At 31.2% G+C, this 23,187-nt stretch overlaps 3 protein-coding genes across 10 annotated transcripts in view; 2 read left to right on the top strand and 1 right to left on the bottom strand.

The window, feature by feature from the left end:
• Positions 1 to 10,236, top strand: part of Pde1c (Phosphodiesterase 1c) — a 442,898-nt gene extending 432,662 nt beyond the window's left edge. For 4 of the 8 annotated variants that reach the window (XM_064220714.1, XM_026632919.2, XM_026632909.2 and 1 more), the window contains 6 exons: positions 1,953 to 2,093; positions 5,380 to 5,549; positions 8,309 to 8,534; positions 8,708 to 8,984; positions 9,140 to 9,232; positions 9,941 to 10,236. In XM_064220714.1, the coding sequence (XP_064076784.1) occupies positions 1,953 to 2,093; positions 5,380 to 5,549; positions 8,309 to 8,534; positions 8,708 to 8,984; positions 9,140 to 9,232; positions 9,941 to 10,005 (972 nt within the window). In that variant the 3' untranslated portion in view covers positions 10,006 to 10,236. The remainder of the gene's footprint in view (positions 1 to 1,952; positions 2,094 to 5,379; positions 5,550 to 8,308; positions 8,535 to 8,707; positions 8,985 to 9,139; positions 9,233 to 9,940) is intronic. The other 4 variants (XM_026632928.2, XM_064220715.1, XM_026632944.2 and 1 more) reach the window with 2 other exon arrangements.
• A 4,404-nt stretch (positions 10,237 to 14,640) lies between these two features.
• LOC113395393 (protein arginine N-methyltransferase 3) lies at positions 14,641 to 17,249 on the bottom strand. Its single transcript, XM_026632991.2, has one exon. It carries the CDS (start codon positions 17,133 to 17,135, stop codon positions 15,576 to 15,578), a length of 1,560 nt encoding a protein of 519 aa, XP_026488776.2. The 5' UTR covers positions 17,136 to 17,249; the 3' UTR covers positions 14,641 to 15,575.
• Positions 17,250 to 17,530: 281 nt separating this feature from the next.
• On the top strand, positions 17,531 to 22,857 carry LOC113395350 (intraflagellar transport protein 80 homolog). The gene is made up of 14 exons (XM_026632955.2): positions 17,531 to 17,651; positions 17,770 to 17,937; positions 18,068 to 18,174; positions 18,494 to 18,672; positions 18,760 to 18,849; positions 18,924 to 19,061; positions 19,522 to 19,646; positions 19,987 to 20,235; positions 20,351 to 20,511; positions 20,843 to 21,052; positions 21,127 to 21,271; positions 22,083 to 22,236; positions 22,472 to 22,612; positions 22,767 to 22,857. The coding sequence occupies exons 1-14, from the start codon at positions 17,557 to 17,559 to the stop codon at positions 22,794 to 22,796; spliced, it is 1,992 nt and encodes a 663-aa protein (XP_026488740.2). The 5' UTR covers positions 17,531 to 17,556; the 3' UTR covers positions 22,797 to 22,857.
• The last annotated feature ends 330 nt before the right edge of the window (positions 22,858 to 23,187 follow it).

Below are 23,187 nucleotides of genomic sequence, written 5' to 3'. Positions count from 1 at the left end.
TTTCATTTGACTTTGTACCTGTCAAAATGTTGACCGGTTGGTTTAATTATGATAAACTAGGTTCCGCCCGCGGCTTAACCTGCATTTGAGGGAGAGGTGGGAGATATTAGTACTTTAGTGTTCTATGTCAATTTCTGTACCCTTGAGAACGTGTAAAATTTCATAATGATCAATTTAGTAGTTACGTGAAAACATTACGAACAAATTATCTTTAGAATTTTTTAACTTATATTCACTATTATATATATATATATATATATAGCATACTAGTTGTCGCCTGCGACTATGCTCGCGTTTTAGATTTTGGTCGCCAGGTATGAGGTATAAAAAAGAGCCTATGATGGAGCCTTTCTTGGAGTTAATAATAACCAAATAACAGTATACTGTATTGTTGTGTTCCGGTTAGAAGGGTGAGTGAGCCAGTGTAATCACAGGCACAAGGGACATAACATCTTAGTTCCCAAGGTTGGTGGCGCATAGGTGATGTAAGGAATGGTTAATATTTCTTACAGCGCCTTTGTCTATGGGCGGTGGTGACCATCAGGTGGCCCATATGCTCGTCCGCCAACCAAAGCCATAAAAAAAAAAAATTCAAGACTGCTTCATACCAGTTTTCATTAAATTCGATTTAAGTGGTTTTGCCATAAAAGAGCAACAGACAAACAGACAGATAGAAAGAGTTACATTTATAATATTAGTATAGATAATACAAATTGTTTATTTTTGTGTTGGTGTCACTACACCCTTGTGAGACTACAGCTTAAACTATGGTCAGACTAATAAAATTTATTAATTTATAGCCGTCAAAGTTGCCTCGGAAAATACGTTGAAGCATGAAGAGCGTATCTGTTTTTGCCCGCACACTAATGCACTCTAACCTCTCCCTCTCCCGATATACATTTTCTGAACTCTTTTTGATCTTGCATAATTATATGAAATGCAATTCATTGTAAAACTTATTATAACAGTCTAGCCAAACAACGGGGAACACCAATGACTATGTAACAGAAATTCGCGCGACGCGGTTTTCAAGCCAATCAATATAGACCGCGAGCGATATTTAACGTTTTTATTGAGAGATAAAAACTAAAAATATACCTAACAATAATATAATAGACCCAAAATAGTCTATCGCTTATTATAACGTTAAAATTGAATGTCGTGTCACGAACATAACACTTAATTTTAATAAGTGACGGCGTTTGTGTGAACTAGTTATCAAAAAAAAAAGAAAATACAATAAATTCTCCAATAAAATCCCCGAAATGTATGTCGGATTTACTTAATTGGAAAACTTATGTAATATCGCCAAAAACATTGAAATTATAGTATAAAGCTGCGAGTATTACTGGTTTTTTTATTCATATTAAACGATCAAAGAGACAAATAACCCTGTGAGTTCAAAAAGTCATGTTTAATTAGATTTCTTTCACAAAATTCGGTATCAATAGATACAGTATATTTATAAGCACACCCACCACTAACTTCGTACTAATAAGTTGATTGATCTACACCTACACTGTTTCTGGTCATGGCAGATTTGCCATCCCATAAGGAGTCTTATATTACTTGTGCTTGCACACACTTGGGCAATATAATAATATATCTACGTATTTCAAGTCTCCTTCGTGTCACCGTGGCTGAATTCGCCAGGAGGAAATAGATTAATAAAATATCTATGAATGGTTGGCATTTATCACTATCTTTAACAATCGCTTAAGAATTTGATGAACCTCTGTTAAAGCTGTTTATCTAAATAAATTAAATCTGAAACCTACAATCTGTTATTGTAATTTAATGAGTGTAATCTCTGTTTTACAAAATTAATTTTAAGCTAATTATTCTAAAGTCGGAACTGTATTTACAACACTTAATCTAATTCAAGGAAACTTACAAACAACGCTAACTCTAGTAAATGCAATTTCAAAGTACAATAAGTATCAAATCCACAGGTGCCGCCCACGATCCTGGAGAACTTCTTGAGTCGAATAGAGGAAGGCTATTGCAAGTTTCATAACCCCTACCACAATAACCTCCATGCAGCTGACGTCGCTCAAACCGTTCACTACATGTTGTGCCAAACTGGACTTATGGTAAGGGATGTTCTAATAATTACGGTAATTGTAAACTTTTGGCTTTTGAGATGTATGTTGTATCTTTATTAATAATTTCGTGCACGACGAAAGACCCGATCGAAACCTATCCACAATTATAGTACGTTAAAAAATAATAAAATTGAGACGACAACATATATCCGCAAAATTCGTATAATCGAGATATTTCGATATTAAATCCATGAATTTCAATGATATGACTATTCGTCGGGCGGCCATTTCCGACATTTGTGGATGCGTTCAGAAAGCTGTATAAAGAATGATTAATTAAATATTGTCAGTTTTCACAACCAGAAAATATAGATATATGATGATCACAACATTTATAAAAAAGTTATGTGAAAAGTAAATGATAAACCGTATTTGTTTAGTTTTATTTATTTCATCCGAGCGCGGCTTCGCTCGCATGAAATAAATAAATGTTTTTATCTAGTATATTATATTTGGGTTTAATTGCGATCATTTTCATTATTCTGACTGTCGTTTTTACAGTCAAACTGACTTCTTTTGTCAAGCAAGGGTATAACAATAAGAAATATAACACTTTCGAAATTTTCAAATTTATTTCATTTCATAATCTCCTGGGTCTGTCAAAAATATTTACCTGGAATTTCTAGGAGTGGTTTTTGTAAAGTGTAAATCTATGAAATTACTAAGTATAATCTACATTCAGAACTGTTGGTCGTTTAGCATACAATTTAATTGACTCTTATAACAAGACGATTCAAAATTACTTTTAAGAGCTTACTTGAGTTAAGAAAATTTTAATAATAAAGTGAGCAGACAAAGGCAAGAGTAGTTGCCGGTAACAACTCAATGACAAATTGGAATGAAATATGGAAATGTTGTAATCGATCCGTTTGCTTGACAGACGAGGGTTGAATCACAAACCGTCTTCATATTTACCTAAAGAGTTAATTCAAGCCGAAATTAATCCTTCAATTCAAAATAGTTCCATTATAAATTCTGTCTTGCCTTTCACCTAATTATTTATAACAAAGCGTAATGAGGGTGTAATTTAAACATGTAACATTAAATATTAATACTGATAATTTTAAGCAGTTATATTCAAAGTTACGAGTTAGGATAAATAAACAAGTGACTACGTCTACCGTGGTAGGGGTGTGTATTTTATACAAGAGAAGGTGTCACTATGTCAACAGTTATTCTACCTCCAAGCAGCGATGCTTCTATATTGGTATGTTTCGGTATGGATGGTGTATAAGCCAGTGTAATTACAGTCACAAGGAACGTAATGAGTTTTAGATGACGTGGTTGATGCTGCAGTGACAATGTAAGAGTTTGATTATACTAAAGTGACCACATATCGTCAGGTGACGAGGAAATGGCTCGTTAGTCTACCCAATAAAATACGTCTTTAACACGGGACATGTCGACAATGTATGGGGGGCATTCTTAATGGCCGAGCGCAGCGACCGGCGTATTTACCTGACTTCCTGTTATATATTGTCATAAGATAAAGTATGAAATTATAATATTCGACTTAATACAAAGTCCTTTAAACGTTTCTATTTATACATATAATATCAATATTTTATGTTAATAATAAAATTAATTAATAATGTATTCTGAGATTTAAGAATTTATGTAACTTCATATTTTAGCATATACAGTTCAGTTATTTTGAAATATTAACTACATTAATCTCATCTCATTCAATGTTCCCAAAACTGGCAAATCGTCAGAGTCATAAAATTTGTAACGAAGAACAAAAATATATTAACATAAAGATTTATGTAATTTATTCAAATTGTCTATCGTCTTGTATAGCTTGAAAGACAAGCTTTTCAATATATTTTATATATACACGCGTATTTATTTCTATTACTGCGTTAGAAGCAGTCATTGACGTTGTGATTTTCACAAATTGGTAGTAAACGAATATAATTTTGAAGATAAAATACAAAGAGAATAAATAAATCGTGATATTATATTATTTTTCTTCGACAATAATATCAACTATTTTATATATTGATTCTGTACTGTGAATACCAATCAACCGTATTCTAAGAGATTATTTTTAAGAAATTGAGACGTGATTTACATATAAATGATAGCTTGCTTTACATATAATCCATAACGTGATTAGCACTGAACGAAAATATTGTGAGGACGTCACGTGTCGCATGAAATGGGTATATGACGAGTTTTCATAGATTAAATACCTACGAGATAAATTGACATATAACGAAAATATTACCGAATTAAAAGCTGTCACTTGTATAAGTGCGCGACTTATTATTTATGGGTAATTTGATAAAACAACTCGATAAGTTAAATAATTCATACGTAAAAATAGCATTACGATTTAACAAAGAAAGCACTGAAATCATACCATACACGCTGTACATCCACGAAACCGTAGTAAAGCAACTTAGCTTTATTCAAATTTCGCTAAAAAGTTTGTGCCAAAAGGTTTTTAAAATTAATTTGGTAAAGTAGCCATATTTGTTATTTATTTATTTTATAAAGGAGAAGAGGTTTTGTTCTCTATTAGTATTAAGTAGGAAGGTATAGACTACATCACGCTAAGATCCACGGGGATAGAATAATATCGATACATATATATATATACATCTAGTAGTATTATAATAAAAACTCATTCCCTTTCCGCATTTTTTATTGTAATGTCAATTTGGAATTAAATATATTTCTTAGTATTATATGCCTTCGTATTGTTCAACTAATTGAATTAAAACTTTCGTTCGTTCTGTAGTTTTGTACCGAGAACCACAAACATTCAATATTTATATGATACGTAAGTTATTTTTAGAAAAATATGTGGTAAACATAAAGTGTATTTGCACAAAAAAAAATATAGTCGTTACTCCTCCTCAATATTTAAGTATTACTAGATAATCTCATTCGAAATCTATAGACATTTTTGTCGAGGTTAAGAGTCCGCGGAACGTTGACGGCGCGGCGTTCGCTAGTTTTTAATAAACTATAAGAAGTTTAAGTTTAGTTTAAGTTACAAAGCACATTGATAAAGTATGAATTGATTTTCTGAAGGTATACAGGTCTTAGTTTATTCCAAACAAATCATTACATATCTTTTGTCTTAATAAAAAGTAGCATTTTAGATAAAATCAAACGTAATACGTATCCTTAAATTAAAATATTAAGAAAAACACTACCTCAAAATTGGTGACTGTCTGGATAGAACAAGCTCACAGAGCTTAGATCTCTTTTTTACTCTTTATTGGCTTGCAAATAATTAACAATTTTTTTTTATTTCCTCTAGAACTGGTTATCAGATCTCGAAATCTTCGCCACGTTGGTAGCAGCTGTCATCCACGACTTCGAGCACACGGGCACCACGAATAATTTCCACGTAATGTCTGGCTCAGATACAGCTCTGCTGTACAACGACAGAGCCGTACTCGAAAATCACCACATAAGTGCTGCGTTCAGGTGAGTTAAAATTATATTAATTTCTCAGCTATTAGATCACTATGCTTCTTTTAATTTAGTTGTACGCCTTTAGAAAAAAAAACTTAAATAAAAATTTACATTGTACAAAAAATAACAATATAGAATTACAAGAAAATAAAATGGCACAATAAGTGGTTTTATTGATAACTAGTTGTTGCTCGCGGCTTTGCTCGCATTTTACGGGTTGGTCGTAAAACGAAATGATTAAAAAGTAAAGTGTAGGAAGAACCTTCCTTGGAGTCCAAGCTTGCTTCATATCAAGTTTGTTCCAATTCGGTTCAGTGTCTTGGCCGTATAAGAGAAACAAACAGACAGATGCATATGCATGCAATGCATAGATAATTATGGTATATCTTCTAGTTAACCTTTGCATAGAGGATATCATCTTAGAAATATTTTTAATTTCATTTAATACTTTATTGTCCAAAAAATTAAAAAGTTTACACCGTTTCGTTGTCAGGTCACAAAGTCACATAAGGCTTTGCCTGAAAATCTTCGATGCTAGTTTTATTTTCGTACTTTCTTACAGTATTATTTTTACGTGTGCCTTTGTTTGAATTAATTTTGAAAGTGACTATGACTTACGCATAAATCGAGCTAAATATATCTACTATATAGTATCAAAATTAATCAACAAAATTGTAACTACAAGCGCAAGGGACATAACATCTTTGATCCCAAAGTTTGCGGTGCAATGGCGATGTGAGGAATAGTTATAATTTGTTACAATGTCTATGGGAGTTGAACTTCATTCATGCATTTCAAAAATGGTTAACTTTATATACAAATTAGTTTAAAATATAATCGTTTTGTTATTAGTGAGATTAGTATCAAAACTAACCAAAACCAGATTCATTTATATGATTACGATCACTTATCATTTAGTTTCCGTTGCCATATGATTATTTTTATTCATAACACTGATAGTAGTTTAGCTTTGAACAAAGTTTTGGGTGTGGGTATCGCCAAACACTTATTCTACTCCAAACATATACTTTGTATTGTCATAGCTGTATTCCCAAGAATGTTCCTTGATTAAAATCTTGAATTGCATACATAATAGTGCATGACAGTTTAAGAGAGAGCTATGCTGCTTTTGGTTCCGATAACTATACGCGAAGTCTGTCTTCAAATAGATTAATAAAGCTGAACAATGTCCAATACCAATGGAATCGAGATTGAAAAAATGATCAAAATCGTTGCGACGGTTAAAAAACATAATCCGACCCTCTCAAAGAACATGAAATTGTTAATTCATATGTATACAAAGGATTTGAAACAAATCGGAATGGTCTAAGTGTAGAAAAAGGCTATAACAATAATAGCCCGGGTAACGCTTAATTTCCCTGGGGACTGCCGGCTCTTTTTCACACTACGTGAACACCGATCATTCGCAGTGAATAGTTGGTGATGTTTATTTAAAATTTGTAGAGTCCTTACGAGAAATAAGGAGTATTTAGTAGGTAATTTAAAAAATGCTTTTTTTCGTATTTTTTTTTCTTTCAATCGCCAGAAAATTGAAGTATTGTTAAGGATATTTTTTGTGATATTTTTATTTTTACTAGTAAGTAAAGTCAGAGCATTGTTAATCCTCGAAGGATTAACAATGCTCTGACTTTAGTTACTTCTACTCGATTAGTTTTTAAATTTTTCATACAACATGGAATACGAATATACATGGACTATACATTTCTGAAAAAGTAAAAAAAAGTTTTATGAAGAAAGTATAAAGTCTTCATCAACAGTATATACATATGTATCCCATGACCACATCAGAGATAGACAGATTTATGAGACACGTCCCAGGGTTTTTCTCAAAAAAAATTACAAGCATACACATTCATTCTACATAAACAACAACAAGTATTTGACGGTTGCTGGATAACGTGTATATAGTGACATAGATATTATTGGGCAAAGTTATGCAGTTCACCACTAAGCACCGCTGGAACCAAATGAGGCTTAAACATCACTAGTTATCGGTACACGATATTCTTTCATTACTTTTTTATTTAATTACTTTTACTTTTTAATTTGTAATAGCTATTTAGCTATTCAAATTATTTTTGAATAATATTTAGAAAAATAGTAAAGACGGTTGTCGTCTAGTTTCACAAAGTGCTTCATTTACGAGTATGTATCCTAGTTCTATCGATTTTCATTCAAGATGTAGCGTTTATGCTATAAATCAAGCAACCAAAACTTTTACATTTTGTGAACAGTATTTCTCTTCTAATTCATCAATCATGTTGCTGTGACAAACTGCTATGTTTTCCATTATAATACGTATTTCATCTCTGTCAGCACAGTCAAGATCGGAGATAGAATAATTTAGAGGGCAATGACATATTCTCTTTGTTATAATCTTGAATAAAACATGTTAATAATATATTTATGTATCTATAATAAAGATTTTTGGCGGCATTCGTGAAATTAAGTCTTAAGCTCTCAGTAACTTTCTCACAAAGAAATAAAGGTTATAAGTGTTTAATGGCGTTCTACAGGTAAAACATTACGTCCTAACTTTATTTTAATAACAAATTTAAAAAACAATGTTACAATACGTATTTTAATTACATAAGTACATAAAAGTTTACTAGAGTAATTTTAAAACACTTTGACATGACCCCTTTTTTAATTATAACTGATAAAAATATTTAAAAAGGACGAAAAAATTATAATGTCAGCATTTCTATCATAATTTGCATATAACACCACACAATCATTTTTAATTTCAGACTGATACGTGACGAAGAATGCAACATACTCCAGAACTTGTCACGAGACGAATTCCGTGAATTCCGCACTCTCGTTATCGACATGGTGTTGGCGACGGACATGTCGTTCCACTTCCAACAGCTAAAGAACATGAGATCCTTACTTACTCTCGCCGAGCCAACCGTAGACAAGTCCAAAGCGGTATCGCTGGTGTTGCATTGCTGTGACATTTCACATCCAGCTAAGGTAACTTATGGTTACGCAGTCCTTCCATAAATAATACTAATACTACTGCTATCTTAGTTACAAATTTGTACAGAATATGGCAACTTAATTTTATATTAAAAATTGAAAAAGTTTGTATAATTAAATGAAAGAAAGATGCTAAAAAATATACGAATGTATTATAATATTTCCAGAGATGGGATCTTCACCACAGGTGGACTATGAGCCTTCTCGACGAATTCTTCCTCCAGGGTGACAAAGAGAGAGAGTTGGGACTCCCGTTCAGTCCTCTATGCGATAGGAATAACACCCTCGTAGCGGAGTCCCAGATCGGTTTTATAGACTTCATCGTTGAACCCAGTATGGGCGTGTGTGCTGATATGCTGGAATGCATATTAGGGCCTCTGCATTCCAGCACCAAGAATTCTTCAAGTTCCGCTGGACAAGAGCCCATAAACGAAGAGAGTACAGGTATTATTCATGTGACTACTATGTAAATATTGATATAATATTATGTTATTTTGAGAATAATTATTAAAAATGCTTAAAAATTTTAAAAGACCCTTGATTTGTTACGTAATTTTTGGAAAGTATTAAATAATGAGTAGCTTAATTTATTTGGATAGGAGCTGAACCTATTAGTAAATTCAAGATAAAGAAACCGTGGGTCGCTTGTCTCACGGACAACAAGAAGATATGGAAAGAACAAGCCGCTAAAGGTAAATATATCGTTTAAAGCAATCATATTTGCAGTTATTTTAAGTTGATGCAAAAGTGTATGTTATAAAAACAAAGGCGCTTGAATCAAATTATTATTATTTTTTGGGTATATTGTAAAGGAAATGCATATTTTCTTGGAAGACAAAATCTAGCAACATTTCTCCTCGAATCGCTATTTCGATTGTCTGGACGTAAATGCAAAATTAATACTTAACAAAAGCGCAAGACATGGGATTTTTTTTTTATGATAATGTTAGGCGGACGAGCAAATAGGCCACCTGATGGTAAGTGGTCACCACCGCCCATAGACAATGGCGTTGTAAGAAATATTAAACATTCCTTACATCACCAATGCGCCACCAACCTTGAGAACTAAGATGTTACGTCCCTTGTGCCTTTAGTTACACTGGCTCACTCACCCTTCAAACCGGAACACAACAATACTAAGTACTGCTGTTTGGCGGTAGAAAATCTGATGAGTGGGTGGTACCTACCCAGACGGGCTTGCACAAAGCCCTACCACCAAGTATGTCAAACCAATTGACCACAACACAAATATACACGAACATCAATGTCAATGAGCAAATATGAATTTAAATAAAACGTTTATGCAATTACATTAAAATTCTAAAGAAGAAAACAGGCAATAAATAATAACATAAATTAAGAAATACATACTCATAGGTTTAATTATATTAATATTACAGATGCTGAAGCACGAGCTAAGCTGGAGGAGGAGACGAATGGTACATCCCCACCAACAGAAGAATAATATTTAGCCACATTTGTAAATAGCGTGAAAACTAGTTGTTGCAACATGTTTCAGTCATTGTTGAATAAGAGCTAGGCTATTGCTGTATCTCGTTGTCACGTTCGCTTGTCACTCGTTTGTGACAAATTTTGTATTATTTGCACAAAGTTAACGATCATTTATTTCTTCTTTCTGGTGTATTGTAATGGTATAAAAATAGTTTAGTATTGAATTTGATAGCCTATTATTCGGTGAAGGCGATTTAATTTTGCAAATTTACAATTATTATTTCATTTAAAATAACTATGCTAAAACTAAAGAAAAACGTAAAATCAAATTGACTTTTAAAGTATGATTAGGTACACTTAATTTAGTACTTACGAGAATATTAACTTACCTACTCTCAAAATTTGATTTGATCGGATATAAATTCTCAACACTATTTGATAAAATACCGAAATAACGCAAGCTATTTAATATTAGTACAAACCTTAATTTAAAAAAAGTAGAACATAGATATTTATATAGCAGATATGACCCGGTGATAGAACAGTTAGATTTTTAACGAAGATCGCATTTGTATCTGTGGGATGAAATTCTGACACATAACCAAGCGTCTGTCCACCAACCCGCAGTGAAACAGAGTTGTGCAACAAACTGCGAACCATCTCTTTAACGGGAGAAAAAGCCTTTGTCCAGCCGTGGGTCTTCTAAGGGATGCTACTGTAAGATACTTTTAATTTACGTAAAACAGTATGTAAACGCACAACATTTTTAAATCAATCCAAATACAAAATAATAATTATTAAGTACTTATAAGATACGCAGGACTCATTTATACCTATATAGTATATATAGATTTAGGATTTTTTACCAGAAAGAAGAAAAAATATGGTCAAATACCTTAATATTAATGCACAATATCTGATGTAAGTATAAATTCTCTATGTGGAAGACAACGTAGTGAGTTTTATTCGAATAGGCGAATGGCCGTGGAGCGGCGACGCCAGTAGTGTAAATAAAGTTAAGTAGCTTTAAACCTTATATTTTGCTTATACAATATAATTTCGACGAGCAGGACTCGATTATAAAATCTCTATTTATTATTTATTATGTAAATATAATTCAAATTTGTTATTCCGTTATTTAATTACATACTCCTGTTAGGTTAATTTCTTTACTTATAAATTTTAGAAACAGTAGGTTAGTATTGTTGGATAAAAATAAGCTTTATGAATTATATTTTTCCTGCTGAAGAGATAAATAATATATATATGAGTCAAAAACATTATTATAAAAATACCTAAATGTTTTTATTTTAATAAAAATTCTATCAACAATAGCGCTAAGCATACTAGACAAACCTTCGTTTTCAAACTTACGTTTAGCTTACCACAGATAATACTACAAATTATAATAAATTTAGTGTAATTCTTGTGTACTTTAAAACATATATAGATTTAAGATACATTTATGACATTAAAAAAGTACGTATAGTATTTAATTAAATAAATTAATATCAGCTGCGGATGGCAAAAAAATATATTCATTATTCATATAATAAATTGCATTTTATCATTAAAACTATCATTAGACACATAGAATTTTCCAGTACTTAATTTCTCAAAAAAAAAATATAGGTTTTAAGAGCCAATGTATAATATAACATAAATAATTGCTGGTGTTGGAGCAAAAGGTACATATTAGAATTTGCATCTCTCTTCGATGAAAACTTTACTTATATTTATTAATATAGTACCTATACTTAAAATGTATAATGTAGTTTTAAACTTAGTCATAAAAATCTTAACCCATATAAAAATACGCTTATTAATTTTAATAATTCCGATTAAATTGGAGTCCTGATATTCCCTGACCAAGTGTTATTGTGAAATCATTTTGTAAATTACGAAGAATCATCTCTTTAGATATAGATAGATTATTATATCTATATATAATTCGTGTTGTAAGATGTTTTGCTTTCTATCGCTAGAAGCAGCACTTCACTTGGATTAGCGTGTGCGTATCGATATGTTTGACCAAGTATTAGTTATATACGCAAACATAACAAACGTGTCATCTACATAAGGAATCGCAAACAACTCATACATGTAATGCTACTGAGGGAAACCAGTTTTAAAGGTCTACGCAAATCTTTGCCTAATTTAACACATATGGTGCGCAAACCCGTGCGGCATCGGGCGTGTGGTCTACTCATTGTTTGGTCGTACGCAAACCAACCTCCAAGTGAAGTACCGCCATAAGATATTGTAGTTATATATGTATGACACAAATCCAAGATTGCGCTATAAAATAAACGAAAATTTCTAAACGTTTTATAACATTTAGACCGAACGTCAAAATAATAGAGTAAGGTGAAGAACTGGTCGTGTCCTAACATCCTAATATTTAATTAGAGGACCCATCTAGCCGTCCTTGTTCATCTGTGACAAATGAAACATTCGTCCCTATAAATCCATCACTAGAATTTCAGGACACGTTTAAATTCCTGCAATCATTGATAAATTCTAAATGGTATCTTATAAAATCATTACCAGTATAATCATATCAAACACAAATATGATCGTTTACAAATAATTAATTTACTTCAATATTACGGAATGATTCTTCACTTATCGATTTCCAAAACCTAGAAATTCCAAAATATGGCCTACTTCTCAAAACTCGAAATAGATACGTGGGACCATTCTCTATGAATATCATGACAGAATCATAATCATTCTATTGTAGGTCCCTAAGTTTGATTCCAGGGATGGTAAGGCTAGATTTTAACCAACTGGTTACGCTTATAAAAGATTGTACTATAGATCTTTTTATATATTTATCAAATATTTAAATAATAGATAATACTATATTATGTATTGTGCGTTTATATAATTATAGAGTAAATTAATATATTAATAGAGAATAATACAGTTCTAGTAAGTAGTTGTCAATGCCATTCAGATTGGGGTTATAGCTTTATAAAAGTAGTTTTAGAATAATTAAGTCACTACTCTGTAATATTTAGGTAATGATCATGCTTACGATAAATTAATCGCTAAGGAAATAAATGGTTTTAATAGTGTCATTAACATTACAAGTTAATTAAAAATGAATAATATAATATTTTTCGATCAATAACTCTTATCTACAACTCACAATTTTTCAATTCGTTCATTCGTTAGCCCTGATCAAATTTATCTGGGGACCCAAAGTATAAAGCTGAACACTTTAAATTTAAGACTTTTTGACATAATTCTTTGGCAACCATATCACCTTTACAGTAAACTCCTAATGTATTTTTTTAATTTCATATTACCAATTATAAATGGTAGGCGTGATAAAACATCTTCAAATATATTTAACTTATATTTTAAATGAAACTAGCTTTAGAACCTTATGACAAAATTTCCCTTACATGACTAGGTATCTAACTGTCTAGTTCGTCAATGTCATGAAAAAAAAACTTGATAATATTTTAGGTTTGTGACGTTAATATGATTATTACCTAGGCGTTTCAGGAATGAAGTTTACTTAAGTTATTTTGTCCGGACCTAGCCGCAATATGTAGATAAAAGTTACTTTAAAATCTTATAAAGCAATATAGTCAACATATGATATATGTAAATATAAGTTTTACTTTCATTTTGCCTACTCTACCCGTCTTTATCTGTACTAGCTTAGCTGTATCTGAACCTTTACTGTATATTAAGATTAAACCTATAAATTAAAAATGTTATATAACTAGTTTATAAAGCTTCTAGCATTTTGTATCAATTTATGAGCTTGTGCTCAAATCCTTACGTTCAATATAAACTGAACATAAATTATATAGTTAAATATTCCTATAATTCTTATTATTAAAAATTATTGTCTATTATAATTCGATTAATCATTAAAAAAGTCGATTTCATTTAAATGAAATGTACCTACTTTATTGTAATTCTTTTAAAATAAGAATATTTTCTTAAAAACAAAATTATTTATATATTAAAAAAAAGACAGTCAACAAGTTAAAATATTGATTATAATTTATTATTATTATTGTTAAACTTATTAAAAGGCAATATTTTGCACCTCGATACAAAAAACTACCTTCTTATTTGTGAATTTAATTCAATGTGTGTCGTTTTTATTAACATTTTTTTCTACTTGTAAATAATAGCTAACTTAATACCTTGAGATATATGTATAATATTTAAAAATGAAATAAAGATTTTCGTAGAAAATTTGTTTTATTTTTCACATACGTGTCAAAAGCTACATTGTTGAATAGAGGTAAAGATCTTATGAGGAACATACATTGTTTACACAGGTAATTATATTTCTCTTTTTAAAAAAAGAACTCTTAACTTTTAAGAAATTTTATGGAATACAATTTCTTATATAGTATTTTTGATTATAAATATTTTTGAATCCAGAAGAATGATGACAATTATCAAAAATTTTTTTAAGTTTCATTTCTTGTATGCAGCATATTATAGTCCTTGTCATATTATTCTACACAAAAAAAACCTATATATGTAGGTTGGTTTGTTCAATAAAAAGTGACACTCAAATAATATGACATTATGCACTTAATTCTTATATGTAAAATCTACTTTTAAATATTGAAAATTGTTAGTTTTCTTTGCAAATTTTCTTAAAACATATATTTATACAATTACAAACTGTTAAAAGGAACTCATTGAAAAACAAACAAATTAAAACAAAACTACATTACATTAACGTGAAACACAATAATAACATACTATACAATTGATATATACTGTTTTACATCATGTATAGATCATCAGCTGTTAACACATAGCTTATGAGATTGATATTCTAGAGGTCAGCCTTTCGAAATGCAATGGTAAATTATGAGATGATTTTGTCAATTTCTATTTTGAAATGAGTAGGAAAACAACATAATTTTCAACTCCATTCAAAATTGTCTTTCAATTAATTTATCCATATCAATAAATATACATAGTTACATTTGCTATTGGGATTAGACAAGAGCAATTGCACTGAAAATGCATAGTATATATTGTATAAATTTATATCTTTCTATAAGTAAATTAACAATGGGTGTATTAAATCAATATATAAATATGTATGTATAACTTTGTGTTATTTATTAGTAAAAAAAGGACATGATATTGAATAAATAAATAATCAAGTATATAAAGTAATATAAGCCTGTAAACGTCCAGCCTGTCTTAGGCCTCCTCTCCTTTCGTGAATGGTTCAGAGCTTATGTTGCAGATATGGTTTATAATAATAAATGTAAACACAAAATATATATAGAAGTAAGTAAATAATAATATACATATAATAATCATACACTATATATAATGTTTATCATAAAACTGTACCCTAGTCACAATAATATAGAAACAAATAGAAAACATAATCTTACACAAGGTAATCATTTTGAAATATTTTATTTATATCACAATATTAATAATTCTACATACATATACTAATTTTGAAAGTCAAACTTTCCTTGCATTTTCAAGCAGTTTTAAGCTTCGTAACAAGCACTCTTACTATAGGTATTCAACCAAACTATCTATAGCAAAAAATCTAAGCATTTAACAAAATTAGCTTAGTATAAACTTATGAACTTTACCAAATACATTTATTTGTACTGTGAGTGCTCTTACGTCTGTTTTCTGTCTATTGCATGTGATTGTGCCTTCAATGACATCACCTTTTTTTACCTCAACACAATTTCTGAAATAGAAAACTGTCTGTTTCCAATGTGTCGGTGTTTTATGGGGCCCTGTTGTAAATGACACACTTTGAGGTAAATCAAAGAATGTATCAAAATAACCGACAAGTGATGTAATAAAACCATCATTTGTTATTGGTAATTTGAAATTGGATGTAAAATTTAATGTATCAATATTACAAATATTAATATCGATTTCTTTAATGATACAAGGTTCAGACAAAATGTGCTTAGATGGTACAACATCTATACTTGCTTCTCTAACGACTTCAGATTTCATACAATTCATTTTGTAGCCATAAACGTCAGACCAGAATTCTATTAATTTCTTGTGCGTGTCAATATCGCCATTCGCTACTAGGCTAATGTTACACTTATTTGGCAGCAGTAATCCACCAGGCTTCATGCAGTTATCACGAGCGTATATCACACTATCCAACATTCCTTCAAATAATAAAAAATAACCCATCCATTCTGAAACTATTATGTCAACTTTATCATCAAGTTGAGTATTTTCTAGTCTACCTTTTATCGTTTTTATATTGTTTTCTAGATTGTTCTCTCTTATAATGTCCATTGCATGATAAATAACTTCAGATTGGTCTAATGCATATACTTTCTTTGCTCCTGCTGATGCTGAAAACATTGAAAGTATACCTGTCCCACACCCTAGGTCCAGTACCACCTTATCTTTTATTGTTTCTTTGTTATTAAGAATAGCATCCCTATATGATTCTGTGCGAACTTTATCAGACAGCATGTCATAGTGAATTCCGAAATGAGCATAACTGTTGAAGTAACCTTCATCACTTTCTAATGGAACTTTAGAAACACAATCCACAATAACAGTACTATCACCTATGTTGTTAGCAGAACCGCCATCCACGAGAGATTTCATAGATTCTTTCATTTTAACCATATCTTCTTTCGCCATTTGTAAGTGAGTCTGACTTTCTTTTAATTGCTCTGTTAATGCCTGTATAGTTCTTTGGAGTTCCGTGAAGTGGGGTTGAGATAGTGTGACTAAGCCGTTTTCCACATTTGCATGATAAGATTTAGGCGAAGTAGGCTTCTCGTTTATAGTATCAAAATCAAACATCAACCATTCATCATTATCTACAGGTTTAAGATACTTTTCGTCGTCCCAAAGTGGTTTTGTAGCAGTCATGATCTCGTCAGAAGTCAGTTTGTGTGTCTTTATATAGTTAATCAATTTGATGTAAGAATAGCAATCCATATTGAATTTAATTTTTAGGGAGTTTAAATTAAATCCATGGGCTTCTTCACAATGAGCCACAGTTTCTTCTATGGTTGAAAAAATCTTCGTACAAAATAAACACGTTACAGAAACATCGCTAGTTTCCATTTCTTGCCACTCGTCTTCTTCATAATGTTCTTCATCGGAACTTAAATCGGGTACGTCCGACATTATATTCAACTATAAGTGAACTATATTTTAATTTGAGGACGAAAACCGTATTTAAAGCTTAAATTGTTGAGCTATCAAAACCATGTGGTAAATACTGAGTGACAATTCAGAAATGACAAATGACAATTCACAAACACAATCATTGACAAGCAACATAGATAACAAAAAATAAACTTTGTACAAGAAATAATAAAAATCCATAGTACATGCCTCCCTTTAAGAATATAATAATATGACTCTCACATATTCATTCACTAAAATAACTTGTTTAAGTAATATATGTTGACAGAATAGTAAATATTAGAGTAATAATATTTATGCATAATTTTTCGACAACGTTAGACATTGACGACAATTGTTGCTAAGGTTACGACTTATAAACGTACCAAAACAAAAAAAAAACACTATAACTATACTCAAAATGAAGCTTAAAATATCTTTTTTAAAAGAACCAAAACATGTTGGTGTGGTCTCTTGTGTGAGCTGGAATAATACAGAAGATGTATTTTCATGCGGGTAAGCATTGAATTTATAAATAATGCAATAAAAATATGAACTGAATTATATCCGTCTGTATCAAATAATTACCTAAGTGTATATTATTTATTCTATAATGCCTTCGTAAATATTTTAGAGACGATCACAAACTTCTGAAATGGAATTTAGTCAACGGAGAATGTTTAACAGTCACTACATTCCCAGATGATTTTTATCCTATTTGCATGCACTTATTTCCCAAAATAAATATGGGAAGTAGCAAACACCAGCACGACGTAATATTAATCGCGTGCGCTGACGGCAAGTAAGTTAATTTTTATATTAATATATTTATAATAACGGATAAAAATGACTGATTCGTATGTTCACTTTAAAATATTTATTATGTCCTTAGTTTCAATATTTTCTTAATATTATATTTATTTATGTACCAGATTTCACATTGTTAATAACAATGGTCGCATAGAAAAAAGTGTAAATGCTCATCAAGGAGCATGCCTAGCTGCTCAGTGGAGTCCTGATGGGGCTGGCCTACTTACAGGTTAATAATTAATATTAATAAACGACGATAGGAGGCGGACAATTCTTCTAATAAATTTTTACTTTATTGCAATCGAATCGAAACGTAGTCGTTACTATTTAGCCGTTACCCTATTGTTCCAGTGGAATCGGAATATAATAGGGAACGTATCGTTACCCCTATATATTAGCGGAATTGATCCCAGAGTTGGTTACAAAATATAAAATTCATACATTTTGCATATAACTTTGAATATAATTTTTAAGTGTAACTAAACAAACTACATTTTATTTCAATATAAAAACTTAATTGGTTTGCGTATCTCTTTTATGTTTCTTAGCTGGTGAAGATGGTTTTGTAAAGGTTTGGTCTAGAAATGGTCTATTGCGCTCCGCCGTTTTGCAGTCTGACGTACCATGCTACGGATGTATTTGGAGCCCCGATAGTAGTGCAATTTTATACACAAAGGATAATTCGCTTGTGATAAAATATTTAAATTCTAGTTCTAAGATAACAACGGTACGAAAACCATAAATATTTTTTTTTTTCAAATTATGTATTTCTCCTATTGGAAAATTACATGTGTAAAAATAATTTATTTTTCAGTGGAAGGCCCATGAAGGCATAATATTGTGCGTTGCCTGGAATGCGAACAACAATTTAATTATTTCTGGTTCTGAGGATGGATACTCTAAGGTTCTTCAGTATCGTTTTACTCGATATAATATAGAATTATAACATTGGAATGTAATAATAATGTTTGTACATAGATCTGGGATACGTTCGGTCAGCAGATTTCGGTAAGCGTGAAACACGATCAGCCTATAACTAGTGTTAGCTGGTCCCCCGCTGGAGATATGTTCATCATCGGCAGTTATAACTTGATTCGGCTCTGCAATGCAAATGGTGTAAGTAGATGTCTAAAGACAACTTTCAAGCTATGGTAAAATCTGTCGTGAATCAAATAATATATATTGCCGAATCCAATGGCAAGAGACATGCATAAAAATTTGATATTGGATTGAGATGATAAAATAATTAATGGTATTCGTGAAAAAATAGCAATTTAAGTGTTGGAGAAGTCGTCATGGGAACTTTTCGTAACAATTATGTCCATACATCTTTGTCTAAAAAACAGATACAGATACTTACAGATGAGTACAATTGCAAACCGTTTAATAAATCCAATCACTTTGGTCTGGCTTCATTAATCAAGAGATATAATGTCAGTCCTCAACCCAGACTTTAAAGGGTTATCGTAAAATATATTTTAAACATTTCAATACTAAACATTAAAAAATATTTCAAAGGCATCTTGCTCAAAACGTAATCAAAATTGGTGAACTAATAGTTAGAAAACCATTTTAGTGGTCTTACTGCCTGGATCGTCCATCAACAGGCAGTATCTATAGCATAGCGTGGTCATCTGATGGTACACAATCAGCAGCAGCATGTGCTAATGGACACGTACTCTTCGCTCATATAATTGACAGGTTTGTTTATTTTTTTAATTCGTTATCTAATACTATTCCGAGAAGGTCCGTATACATATACGTTCTAAGAATAAAAATGATCCACGTTTTATATTTCAAATGAAGAGGTATGGGACAGGTATTTTGCTGTACCGCAATTTTAGTTGAAATATTTTAACGACATTATTTTGTAAAGGTTATCACGTCATGTAGTTAATATTCAGGACTTATTTTACCAGAAATACAGGATAGAGCGATGCGTATTACAGCTATAAATATATCTTCTCCATAAAGCCAGAAGCAAATACAAATGTGATGGTCTGGCTGATTTACTTTAATTCTTTGTACAATTGTTTTTTAGAGAATATACTTGGAAAAATTTCGCTTGCACCCAAACTGGACGTAAAGTGATTTCTATTAAAAACATCCTAACAGATCAGAGTGATCAATTGGATTATCCTGATAGAGTTATACAAATTGCATTAAGGTACAATCATTTAGTCATAGCTACTGTAAAACAATGCTTCATTCATAAATTGACATCATGGAACACGCCTGTAACATTCGATCTAAAGGAGGGTACTATAAGCATGATCTTACTTTCAGAAAGGTAAGCTAAATATTATGTAAAAACTTTTTCAATTTATTTAACTCTAAAATCCAAAATGTTTCAAGAAGTTTAATGTTGTTATATTGAATCGTCCTTAAAATATAACTTATTGTAGATGTATATGTGTCATTGAAAGAGCTGGCGTCTCAATATATAGTTATATGGGACGATTGCTAGCGAGTCCTCGGTCCGGATCACGACCTGAAACTCTAGGAAGAGCTGCGGTTTCCCTAGGACCTGACACGTTTGCCGTTATTGATCAAACTGATAGAAAAGGTAATCTAGAAATTTGTTTGTTTGGTTCATATTAGTTACTACGAACATACTACTTATTTAAAATTTCGGTCACTATGAAATTAAATATCTATTATAACTGAGAGTTTTAAATATACACTTCTTCTTTTAATGATGAAAATATTTTAATTCAATCATAGAAAAAATAGTGATCAGTAGGTACTAAACAGCTGTTCTGCTGTAAGAAATTAAGAAATTATCAATTCTTCTGGTGGTGCTGATGCTTAAAATGAAAAACACAGTGATGAAATATTTAATCATGGTGTAAAACTAAAATAGTTTATATAACTTGCCATTATTTAAACTTTTACAGCAATTTACGTCCATGATCTACCAACTGGTTTAATTGTTCGAAGTTCAAGTGATAATACAGTTACAAAGTTAGTACATAAAATGACAGTTTCTAATATTGCATTGAGTCAAGCAGGACCGATCAATGAGCGTCAGCTTGCTTTGCTGGATTACAACAGGGATTTGTATGCTATTACTGTAAAAGATCCAAAATCTAAATTTGTAAAATTGGGTAAGTTTAAATAAATGATTCGCGAACATTTCTCTTTTACCATGTTTTTTACTTGTCGTTTTTATTTCATGAAGGATCTCAAGTTTTAAGTATAATCTGGAGCGCAGAAACCGAATTGTTAGTTGGATTACGAGCGAATTCTGTCATTGCATGGTGTTGTTCGCGTGCCGCTACTCAACCAGACTGGCTTGCATTAACCACTGTTAGTAAGGACATTAGGTATGTTTTCCATCATTAAACAAAGTCGTAGCTAAACAACATACAAAATTACTTCATATCGATACTACAGCATAATATTATTTAGTTTGAAAATGATTACAAATCGTTTATACAACTTAAGTTGTTACAAATTGTTTTTGTTTTATTTCATAAGCAAGTGTATATAAAATATCATAGCTATTCCTTTTATAGTGACGTATATAAAACGTACAGAATCCTAAGGAAAAATTGTTAAGTGTTATAGAGATGCGTACACTTGCAAATTAACTTTTTAGTAGATCGGAGCATCAAGGTCGTTGTCGACGGTGCATGCTCTGACTTAAAATTCGTCAATTCTGCGGTTCCACATGGCTGCGCACTATCACCCACTCTATTCCTTCTGCATATCGATGACTTGTTGCAAATCAGCAGCATTGACTGCTATGCAGACGACAGTACCGAAGACACCTTGAAGACGGCCATGCCAATATTTCTAGGAAAACGTCGATGAAAACCGGAAAAAACTTGTATCTGAAATCGAGTCTTTGTTAAACAAAGTCTCGGATTGGGGCTGGCTAAACCTAGTCCAATTCAACCACAAAAAGATAAAAGTTTGCGCGTTAACCACTAAAAATCACCATTTGTCGTATCTCCATGATTTGAGAACATACCCATTGCTGCCCCAGCTAGTATCAGAATTCTTGGCGTTGATAAAAAAGGAGAATTTAATAGTTTAGTTATTTATGAAAATAATAGACATAAGTTACATTTATAAGTTACGAATTGTAATGTGTTATGACACAATCAAAATTTGAATAAGTGGTTTCTGCAGTGATTTAGGTCGCAATCCAAGTATTGTAAGCGTTGAAGATGGTGTCGTATGCATCTGTCGTGGGAACGGATCGTTGCTGCACGTGACTCTTGCGGCCTTCCCTGAGAAATTGTTGAAGCATGTTGCTGGCAATATGTGGCAGGAAGCTCTGCAGGTAAAACTTCTTCATTTTATATTCTTTCGATATATTCTGACGGTAGAATCAGCCTTCATATACCAAATCAAAAACTTTAAAAATATCTTTCAGAATATTTGGTATTTCAGTAGTACATTCGAGTTTTACAATTAGTATATAATATAAACGAAAGAAAATAAGAATAAATACCATCACATCAAATCTTCTACTTTAATACTTTCAATTTTTATAAAAAAATATATTAATCATTTAGCTATGCCGCACTGTAGAGGATGAAACACTTTGGGCTTGTCTTGCTGTACTGGCTTGGCAGTACAATCAATTAGCAGTTGCGGAAGAAGCATTTGCGCTCATTCATCAATACTATCAAGTCTGTTACATACAACATCTAAGGGTGAGCTCGTTAATTATTTTTTTAAGACTAGTTTAAAAAGCAATTAGAAATAGTAGCATACTTCTGGATACGATGGTTGTTTTTAGCTTTTGGCACATTATTACCTATGCACTCGTATCTAGGGATTTTTTTAAATTGATTTACTTTTTTCCAGAGTTCCATCCCGGAGAAATTGTCCGCTTAGAATAAATAAAAGTAACTAGACAGAAATAAATATTATATTTAAATAACAAAACTTTAATTTTATACGATCCCTCCAATAAAACAATTATAAATTTATCGAAAAAAAATTAAAATTATTGATCGTTGACTGTTGACCACTTTTCTTTTTTATCATTTGTTCATTATTAGTATTCGTCAATATATTTAGTTATTTTAATTTAAAAACGTTAACTTAAAATCTGACATATTATTAATTAGACATTTTTATTTTTGATTAGTTCTCTTATCAGTACTTTACTTTTACTTTAATTGAATAAATATTTCTATAACAATCGTTTAATATTTAATAATATATAATAATTTATTAACATTTTTAAGCTAATCGTTATAGGTTATTTATCGTATGGCAGCAC

Source organism: Vanessa tameamea, chromosome 4, assembly GCF_037043105.1.
Source record: "Vanessa tameamea isolate UH-Manoa-2023 chromosome 4, ilVanTame1 primary haplotype, whole genome shotgun sequence".
NCBI lineage: Eukaryota > Metazoa > Arthropoda > Insecta > Lepidoptera > Nymphalidae > Vanessa > Vanessa tameamea.
Note: the sequence above shows the minus strand (reverse complement) of the source record. Positions and strands in the feature narration are given on the sequence as shown.